General features: G+C 36.1%; 2 protein-coding genes across 7 annotated transcripts in view; one reads left to right on the top strand and one right to left on the bottom strand.

Annotated features, from left to right (window-relative positions):
* Positions 1-10,315, top strand: part of LOC103460734 (protein FAM19A5-like) — a 61,305-nt gene that overhangs the window by 12,738 nt on the left and 38,252 nt on the right. The window lies entirely within an intron of this gene.
* LOC103460732 (uncharacterized) lies at positions 824-10,307 on the bottom strand. 6 transcript variants are annotated; one of them, XM_017303454.1, is made up of 23 exons: positions 9,720-10,307; positions 9,458-9,571; positions 9,126-9,327; positions 8,799-8,915; positions 8,479-8,678; positions 8,250-8,397; positions 7,484-8,168; positions 6,807-6,920; positions 6,567-6,725; positions 6,432-6,476; positions 6,256-6,294; positions 6,059-6,133; positions 5,776-5,864; positions 5,589-5,691; positions 5,393-5,509; positions 5,109-5,307; positions 4,878-5,018; positions 4,478-4,535; positions 4,262-4,390; positions 3,760-3,855; positions 1,472-1,559; positions 1,352-1,382; positions 824-1,121 (listed from the first exon to the last, which is right to left on the bottom strand). In XM_017303454.1, the coding sequence occupies exons 2-7, from the start codon at positions 9,479-9,481 to the stop codon at positions 7,831-7,833; spliced, it is 1,029 nt and encodes a 342-aa protein (XP_017158943.1). In that variant the 5' UTR covers positions 9,482-9,571; positions 9,720-10,307; the 3' UTR covers positions 824-1,121; positions 1,352-1,382; positions 1,472-1,559; positions 3,760-3,855; positions 4,262-4,390; positions 4,478-4,535; positions 4,878-5,018; positions 5,109-5,307; positions 5,393-5,509; positions 5,589-5,691; positions 5,776-5,864; positions 6,059-6,133; positions 6,256-6,294; positions 6,432-6,476; positions 6,567-6,725; positions 6,807-6,920; positions 7,484-7,830. The 6 variants fall into 6 exon arrangements, with proteins under 6 accessions (XP_017158943.1, XP_008401237.1, XP_017158945.1 ...); XM_008403015.2 differs by having other exon boundaries at positions 9,432-9,571; XM_017303456.1 differs by having other exon boundaries at positions 9,720-10,303.

A 10,315-nucleotide genomic window follows, 5' to 3' on the forward strand; every position in this document is an offset into this window, starting at 1 on the left:
TTTTCGGGGCTAGCCGTAAGTGTTGCCACCGTCTTCTGCAAATTTACGACATATCCCATGATGCTTTATTACTAGTAGAAGAAGAACTTAAAGACTTACGAAGAATAAAGAATTTAATAGGTTTTTTTTTTTTTGCAGAAAGACTTATGTTAGCTGAATTCCTACACTTTTTCGTATATCATTATGTATAATTCGTTCATCCTAAAGTTCATCTGAATAATCCAGCCGACTCCTGACGTCTTTGAATTAGTCGAATATGCAACGGGTATCAGGGATGCCATTGGTTTCGGCACCTTTACAACAGCTCAGTCTAGCTTCCACTAGAGCTGCCGTTAGGTGTCCAGAATGTTTCAGAGCTGTCACAACTGGTGCCCATGTTTTGGGGGATGGCAATGCCTATTTTTGGAAAACGTGTTACTTATATAGCGTGTTTATAATTTTTTTTTCCTATGGTAATTTTATTGGTTAATTATCCATTTAACACCTTGAATATTTTTGACTGAGTTTAATTCAAGGAAGATGGCCAATTGAATCTACCATCAAGTGTCACTATTACAGGGGAATCTGTCACTATCTCCAAGGACACATCTGATTAATCACACATCACTGATAGTTAATGGTACTTTTTTCTTAATCAAAATGACATTCAATCCTTGGCCATGTTTATATCGCAGAACAGTGGCTGACATGGTGCAACAGGAAGCCAAATGGTGCCACTGGATAATAGTAATAAGTATACTCTGTAAGCTAAGCCAATTATTATGTCTTCCTCCTTACCTGTATGTCATATGGAAATAGGCTACAGCAATGAAAACAAAACAAATCTTTTCAATGTTTTTATTTTAAAGATTTACTSAAATCTAGCAAAAACCTTCAGTCCTTTTTTGTCACAAATTTCTGAGCAGAACTTCTCATGGTCTTCTTTTTTTTCAAACACAAAAGTGAATGGCTCCACTGGACAATTTTGATCAGTTTCTCCATCCCAGTTCTTGAGGTCCTGGAGAGCTTCCTGTCTGTTGAACATCATAATCCAGAACAGCAGGAAGTGTGAGCTGTCCCAAAAAATTCTCATTCTGGCACCATTGGGCTGCTGCCTTGCTGTCCCTCATGATTGTGCTGTCCTGCACAAAATATAGATTTGTGTGATTATTATGTGTATACCGTTCCCTGTAAATAGTAGATATAAATAGTAGATATTGGCCACTTAACCTATATTTAAAGAAAAAGCTAAATAATTGCAAAATTATTATGTTCCTTTGTCATTTAGCCACGGTTTCAAAACCACATACATTGAAATACTTATGTAACATAATCATCTTTTTTAATATCAAGTGACTGTTGAATGTTTTACCTTTTCTGGTGTTTTGTCTTTCACTTTATCTCTAGAAAAAAAAAGAAATAGGAAAGTAGTCAGTAATGACTTATTTCATACCCTTGGTCTACTATATCTACACACACAAATGTTCTTTACCCTGAATCTTTCTTGACYGTTTTCTGAAGAACAACCTCTGCTTGGGACCGGCAAAGACTCATGCTCTTTGGCAGCCACTGGATCAGAACTTAGAAATATAAATTTTAAGAACATTTATTGTAAAATTACTAATTTCATTTCATTATCTGATTAAGTTACTTTAAAATTAGAAATACTTGTATTTATAATACAAGTATTAAATGAAAGTATTTATAATACAGGTTGTATAATACCTGTGTTTATAATACTGGTATTACACAAGTATCATAAATATAAAAATCAGAAATGAATCTGAACTGATTCAGATTCAGTTTGATTCTGAATCAGTTGTTCAGAATCAAACTACTGATTCGAGTAGTTGTTGGTGCTGCGTCCTCACTGGCGATGGGGGAACAGGTTCTTCAGTTAGTTTGGGTGGTTTGACTCAGTGGATTGTGAACAGGAAGTAAAGTTTTGAAAATGTAACAAATGTTTCAATTTTAGTCAAAAATCGAATGGAATATACTAGACCAGTGTTTCTCAACCTTTTTCGGGCCAGCGCCCCCCCTAGCCTTTATCCAGGTCCCTCACTGCCCCCCACCAAAGAATTTTTAGGCTACTTGCACTGACAATTATTTTATTATTAATGTTACTATCATTATTGTAGATGTTTTGAATCGGCGCACCGATTATGTTTTCCCGTACACTTCAGCGCCTTACGCTCCTTCACCTCGCGCACATAACGGGGTAAATGTAGCGAGTTTTGCCCTAAACGTATCGGCGTCTGGAGGAGGGGGGCTGGTAGGGAGGCGAGCGTATGTTTCTACGCTCCTTCGTGGGGGGCGCCGATTTATGTTTTCGCATCCACCTGAATAATGTGTAGTAGCGCCCCTGTCCATGGCACTTCAACAATATTGTTATACCTTTTATATGGAAAGTGTCTGTTTATTCTTGCCATACAGTCCTCTGTATTAATTATTGCTCTAAAGGTCTTGCCATACCAGTTTATTCCTCCGTATTTACTTCAGTTTCTTAGTTTATTCTTGCATTTTGTTCTTCATTTATTTCCATTTAGTTTCATTTGATTAGTATTATCATCTCTTGGTTTATTGCTATGTCCACTTTAGTTTCTTTCCTGTTGCTAGATTTATTTTATCGTTTATTGACCATCAGTAATCTTCACTCATCACCTGCTGCGCCTCCTAATCGTCATGTTTCACATCATGTGTTGATTTTTCACTGTTCAGCGTCGGATTCTCTGTTTTTATGCCATAATTCACATCTAGTTCTTTGCTCCGTTTTGCCCGCTTGTGTTTTTCGCAATGTGCGCGGCGTTTTTTGTTGTTGTTTGTTTTTAACCCCCTAAGGTGCAGGGCGGTCGGGAAACATATCGATGGGGAAAAGGCAGACTGACATAAACCTTTTAAAACAACGGAAACAATTTCTGCATTCTGATTATTGAAATTTAAAAGTGCTGTGTTGTTCTATCACCCCGTTTCATACCGGACCACTTACAGCACCGTGTTAACTCTATAAAATGAACGCTCTCTATCGTGGTATCACCCATGGACGGATTTCTTTATTTAAATTGGTTCATTTTTCAGAGGGATACAAAGTGAGGGTATCGTGATTTTAGTAATTACATGTTTATAAGAGCGATTTTCTGTTGTCCTTCCATGGTAGCGGGCAGCTTTCAAACGAAAATAAAAAACTTTTTAATATAAATTGCTGCATTGACATGATCACAGAACTGCCAAAACATATGTAGCTACATAAATACCAGACAAAGTGAATCACAGCAGCGTCATCAGCCGGTGTAACGCTGAACTGATGCGGAGCCATGAAGCTACAAACACTGAATAGAAGAAGAGCTGCCAKCGATACAGTTGCAGCCAAGCATGATTTAATGTTACACAATACAGTTTTACCAAGTTGYTCAAAGTCTAAACTGGTATTTTTGTGGATTTAAGGTGTAAAGTTTACCTTCGACTTAACGCCCCCCAAAGGCATCCCAGCGCCCCCCTTTTGTAAAAATGTCCGCCAGCGCCCCCTGCTGTCCTCTGAACGCCCCCTGGGGGGCGGTACCGCCCACGTTGAGAACCGCTATTCTAGACTATAAAGTGTGAAAACACCAAAAAACATGTTAAAAAGGAATGATTACTGTATAATGCTGTGTTTAAATCAACAATAGTAGAAATTGTGATTTACATTCAAGACCAACTTCATAATCTTTTATTAATTCGACATTTAAATACATTTATTTTAAACACATGACTTTAAGGATGTGTTCACATCCTATTTTAGCTCACCTCTGGCAGAATCACTTCTGTGATCATGTGTTGGTCAGCAGCTTCATGGCCAGGAACTCAAAAGAGCTCTTCAAGTCGCATGGTGAGGATGTCTGTCTGTAAGAACAAGGGAGGCTGTTAGATCAGTTTGTTATTTTTATGTTTTTTTATTGTAAGAACACAATTCAGACTTGGTATTTTACAATTTTGTATACAGCCAAAACACAAAAATTGACTTCCAGTGATAGATATCAAAGTAAGTCATTACTTAGTATTTTATTTTCATATATAATTGTAGATTTCTTCTTGTAACAAAAATATTGTTCATAGTTAAAAAAATAAAGTAGGAGTATGAAGAAAAAGATGTGCAATGTCAAAGTGTACAGACTTTGACATTGCACATCTTGAGATACACTTTTCCTTTCAGTATTCTGACATTACTGTACAACGGTAAAGGTCATCCATTCATTTTTAGATTGACCAAAGCTTTTTGATTATATTGCCTAAAACAGCAAATACATACCATCACATCATTAAATATGGCGTCATGGTCACTGTAGAATTTGCGGAGGAGTAGATCAAATCCTTTGTGTTTCCACATATACATCCTGTTTGACAGAACATCCCCGGTCTGCAATTTCTTTTCCAGATCCTGCAAAATTTCATATGTAAGAAAATGTTTTATTTTTAATGTAATTACTTAAAAGTTAAAGATTTTTTACATAATGCAAGATAATACCGTAATCTCTGAATCTGTAAGAATGTCTTCAGCTTTAGTAGACTGCAGAATCTTGTCACTGTTTGAGAGAAACCAATATTAGCATTACTTTGCAGGTGATGATCCAAAACAGAATTAAAAGTATTTATTTTTCCTCTCAATTGCATTATTCTTCATAGCTAAGCTTATTAAGTAATTGATATTCATGTATGTAATCCATTAATTTTATGAAATCCATTTTCACATAAAGTTAGTAATTTAACTTTAATTTTCTAAAATACCATGGTCTGCACTGTTAAATTGCTTTATCTGGTTTATTATAAAGTGCATCTTGATACATTCAGTCCTTCAAGCTATAATTAAAAAAGAGAAGTTTGATTCAATTACAACCACTTTTTTTCATGAAATAAGTAAATCTTACATATCAGGGTTTGCACTGCATCCACAAAAGACGTCTGTCTTATTCCAGTCTTCTGGCAAACCAGCACACTGAAAATGCAACCAGTTTTTACAGGTTGTGCATTGGACCCAACGGTACTTCTTAATGTGTCCGTGGAAAAGTCTGAGAAGAAATAAAAACATAGCAAAAGTACATATTAAAGTAAGCTTTTTAAAACTAACTTAAATATAACATTTTACAATAATACTTCACATTTTGCAGAGTAGAATCTGCTGTAATACTGAATTTGTGTAACACATCCGATGTTTTCCCTGTTGCTCGCTGAAACAAACACGTCCTGATCTTCCAGGCCAAACAATGCATACTTGAATCCATGTCTCTGCTCTGTTTCTTGAAGTTTGCTTTCCTTTTTTTCCATTACAATTGCTTCTTTTAAAGTTGGGGGGAAATCCTACTTGGCAAAGACAAATGTTGCTTCACAACTTATTTCTTGAAGTAATGTGCATTACAGTGTAATGGATGAAAAAAAATCTCACCTTTGGATCAATATTTTTCAAAATTTCACTGGCATGATGTAGACGGAGAGTCCGGCATTGACTAAGTGTCAGAGGCTCTGCACTGACCTGGTGATGTTGAACTTCATTTTCAACAGCCTAACAACAACAAAAAACCTTTATTTAAACCACAGAAAGACAATTGTTATGGAAATATTGCATAAGCAATGCAACTCACTGAACACACAAAAACTCCACAATTAATAGAATCCTGTTGCTTCCACTGTGGAGGAAATGTTACTGTCCAACCTTGAAGACCACCAGAACATCTGAACACATTTCTGAAAACAACAAAAGCAGCATTTTATGTCAGCAGTATCTTCTCATGAATCTACAAATAAGTTGTGTGCATCAGTCGTCTTTACCTGAGTAAAGCCATGTCGTCATCACTTATGTTTTTGTAAAGTGATAGGGAGTCATATATCCGGATCTCTTTGCAGCTGAAGTCAAAGACCTACAGGCCAAGCATGTCGTCATTCATAAATTTCAATATTTGAGATAATTTCTGGCAAATTATGTTAAAGTTACACTTTTTTAATTTCTTATTTAGCTTTTTTTAAATAGTATTTGTAAAAGAAAACATGTTATAGAATAGATTAGTATTTATAAAGTTGTGAAAACGACCTAAAACACTTTTTGACAGCTCACCCAGAGAATGAAATGATTCCCAGTCTCAGGAGAAGAATGACCCACAATCCTCAGAAGGTATATGTTTCCACATTGCTTGGAGGTAACAAAAAAGAAAAGTAATTTACAGAAAAAAATGTCCACTGAAGATTTTATTATTTTTAATAATTAATAAAATAATATTTTCTATAATTGTTTTTTAATAAAGTAGAACTTACTTGTATCTGCTTTGCAATCTGATCTCGGACAGTTCCATCCTTGGTCCACTCACGGTGCCATAAAATGAAGTCAAATGTACCCAGGGAAGTACACGGCATTGTTAAAGATAATACCACATATTATCTTTAACAATGCCAACTTATTTTTTCATTTATAAAATGACTTTTCAATTTACCGTATTGTCTAGTGCCGCCAGTTGTGCTACTCGATAGTTGACAGCCTACAATTAAGAGATATACAGTAAGACCTCGGTAAAGCAATGGAGACACAGGAATAGTTACTTAAACAAAAAAATATAAGCAATACTTACATCATCTGTCAACCACGGCATAACCAATGAAGATTCTTCTAATAAATCTGAGGTGCTCACACTGGTAATGTCTTTGATTGACACAGGAAATCGTCTCCTGGCAAGTGATAGGACTTCATTTTCATCCCGTCGCCCAGACAGCAAAGTCTTCAGTTTCGCCTTTCCGCATATGTTATGAATAAAATAAGCATTATTTAAAATATTAAAAAAAACAGAACAAAGATATTGCTTTGTCATTACCTTGCTGTTTTCGTCAAGAATGTATTGCTGTGCCACAAAGGAGTGTTTTTTTTTTTTGTTTTTTTAGCACAAACCAGTTGGGTTTGTGCTCAGGAGGTAAGGTTGTCATCCCATCTACAAAGACAAATGGAAAAAGTTAATATTCATAACACTGTACTTCTATTTGTCAAGTCTTTATCATTTGTACAATGCAAGGAAAATATCCAGTACTCAGATACTGTGCTTAAAAATAGGCAAACAGCAGTTCACTGACTTTTGTATTTAAATTAAGAAGCACATATTGAAGTGACAAAGACTCTGATGAGCTCTCAGCTCTGATGCGAATAGGAAGCTGGCCAAAAATTAAAGATGGGAACAATCTTTCTGTGTTGGGGAAACATTAAGGGAATCAAGGATATATTGTGTTTACATTACAATACCTGAAATAGAAAGTCAACATGCAAATAAAAGGCATTTAAACCAAAGCAAAATAAAAATAAAATAAAAGTAGTACAGCATAAATCTAATTATAAAAATCTTAGCCCTAGCTACTCAAAAAATGTTGATAAAATTGGTGTCTACTCAAATACATCACACAAATAGTTCATGTTTATAGTCATTGACTTAATTCAACGTCCCTGCTAATGCTAAAATGTTTACTGTGTTATCACTGGCATTTGTATATTCATAAAAATTACCAAGAGACTTTAGTCCCAGCATCCAATTAAGTCCAACATCCAGCTGCGCATTGCACATTGCCTCCATGTCTTTTTGAAAGGTTCTGTTGATCTTTTCATTGTGCAGATCAATTAAGACCCTCACAGTCTGCTTGAAATGCTCTTCCTTCATTTGGCACAATGAATACCTTAAAATATTCAGAACAGGTTCTCGGTTGAACTGTTCAGCGACAGCTGAGTTAACTTCTTTCCTCAGATCATGGCAAATATTCAGGCTTCTTAGCGTCTCCTCTGGTCTTTTTTTGATTTTTTTAATGAAATCTATCATAGAGAGAATATCTATCACATGTCCCTGTTGATGGATGTTGTCATGCAAATTGGTTTATCCCATCATCTCTATGCATTGGCAAAGGACATCTCAATTTTTTGACCCACTCCACGTCAATCTTTAATTCCTTTTGCTCTGCTTTTTTGATGTTTTCTGCCGTTGGGGCACAAAGTCGGCCATCATGAGGTTGAAAATACAGCTGTTTGGTGCGGTTGGTGGTGTGTCTTGCGACCTGGCCAGCTACATCTGAAATGTAGCATGTAGGCAGATTTTTGAAGCTCAGCAAACCGTCTGCATGATCTATGGCAGACTCCATCCAGAACAGGAAGTTCACATAATAAACGACACCATGCATACATGAGAGGTGAAGGACACCACCTTCAAATTGAAAACAAATGTAATAAATAAACTGTCCATCAAAATACTACCAAAAATGGAAAGTAAAAACCAAAGACTCACCACCAGCTTTCTGCAGCTTCAGGAAAAGTTTAGGATAGACATCTTTAAAACATAGCAGTTCCTGGAGCCTATTAATCAGCTCTGCTATTGTCCCCTCAGATGACACACCCAGAGAAAGCCAAGCATCTTRAAGGTCCTTCTTTATATGCTGTCAATTTTTAGAGATACATTTTCATTAATAAAACATAAAATTGTGAGTACTGTGCTGAAAGCGAAACAAATAATGTACCTTTTTGGACTCAATGAGTTCCAAAATATGGTCTTCATTTAACTGTCTCGTTGTATGTGTGATGTTGTCCTGTTTCTTTTTCAATGCCTTTTTCATTTTGGTTTTGGGAAGAATGTTTCCAGCTCTGGTGTGCCGTCCCATCCAGGGTGCCAAAGTCGAGTGACGAGTTGATGTGCTGAATTGATTAGCCACAGTTGTTCCTTGAAAATATGAATCATGACAAAATTACTTAACTTCGGTAACATGGCTTGACTTAAAATATGGTCTTTCATTAAGATGACTTCTCTTTACTGCAGTTCTACACAACAAATAAAACATACCTGAAATGAGGGCATCTGCGATTATTGATTTGTCTAAATCGGACCACGCCTTCACAATGTCAACTTCAAGTTCCTTGTCAGAAATGTTATCAGGATTTGGTCTTTTAAATGTGCCAACTGCAAAGCAACATGACACTCATAATGCATGGATATATAACAATGTATCATCATACAAAAAGTGACATTAAAATTTAAGTTAATTTCTCTCAACAAAATTCACAGTACATACATACTTTCAAAGCACAAAATCATAATTTTATCAAAAATAATACAATTTTTAAAATGTATGTTTGTCTTGTTAATGAACATGTATAACAAAAGTCTTACGTGGTATGTCAAAAGCCAGTTTCCAGTTTGCATCCGCTATTATCACCGGTGGGTTGTGTCCGCACTGATAACACCAGAACTCAAATTTAAAGTCTGTCAGAGAAAGAAAGTGATGAAATGCCTTTCGAACAGTTTGATGATGGTATCTGTTGTCATTAAAGAAGGATAATGTCTCCAGCATCCRTCCACTTGTTGACTTGTTCTGTGAGTAAACACAGATTTACAGACAAAACAAGAAATTTTAGCTTTTAAAAATGACAAACTCAAAAACAACAATTATTGATGTTTGTCTTTAGTTTGCCTTACAGCCAGGCCAGATAAAAGAAGCTCACACAAAGGAAGCGTAAGGAGAACATTGTTGTTGAAATTGTGGAAACCTGAAGTATAGTCTTGGAATCTCACAATGTTACCACAAACTGGGCATTCTTTTTCAGCATCTGACATACCTATAGAATAAATTATAACTTGCATTAGTTTATAGCAAATACACAATGCAGCTGCCTGAAAATACATACATTTATAGCAACATAATGTCACTCAAACAAAATATGGCTTATATATCCAGAACAATGCAGAGTGAAGCTTTATACTCACCTTTTTTGACATAACTAATGCCATAAACCTTGGCTTGTGAGGTCACTATCTTGGATGGACTAAGCTGTGGAGGGGTAGGTCCTGGACAGTATGGCCAGGTGCTTTCAGAAGGCAAAAAGCATGGTGGTGGCACTTCCTCACATGTTATTAATTTTATTGGTAAGTCCTGTAGGCAAGGGATACGCTTATGCGTACATATGTAGAGTCATTGAACATATTTTTTGGGTGGTCATTTTTTGCTCTGCAGAATAGATGGGTACTGTCTAGCATGTGAGTTTCTAAGTCTTCTATATCATCAATCTGCACATCAGACGTTGTCGTTTATTGAACGTTCATAAACTACAGCAGCTGTGATGCATCCCAGCAAAGGTAAACAAAGGTAAAACAAGGCGATCGACTCTAAACGTCTAATAACTTTTTAATGTCATTTAATCAACCTGTTGCCGTGGCAACCGCTTGCGCCCCACAAACCCAGCAGAGATTAGTTAAAAACACAAAAGATTCAGTCCGTTAAGATATTAGGTTTTCAGGCTTCATATTTACTGCTCTGCTCATCAGGGTCTTTGAGTCCCTTTTTATTTTTGTAATGGTACCGA

Source organism: Poecilia reticulata, unplaced genomic scaffold, assembly GCF_000633615.1.
Source record: "Poecilia reticulata strain Guanapo unplaced genomic scaffold, Guppy_female_1.0+MT scaffold_280, whole genome shotgun sequence".
NCBI classification, from domain to species: Eukaryota; Metazoa; Chordata; class Actinopteri; order Cyprinodontiformes; family Poeciliidae; genus Poecilia; species Poecilia reticulata.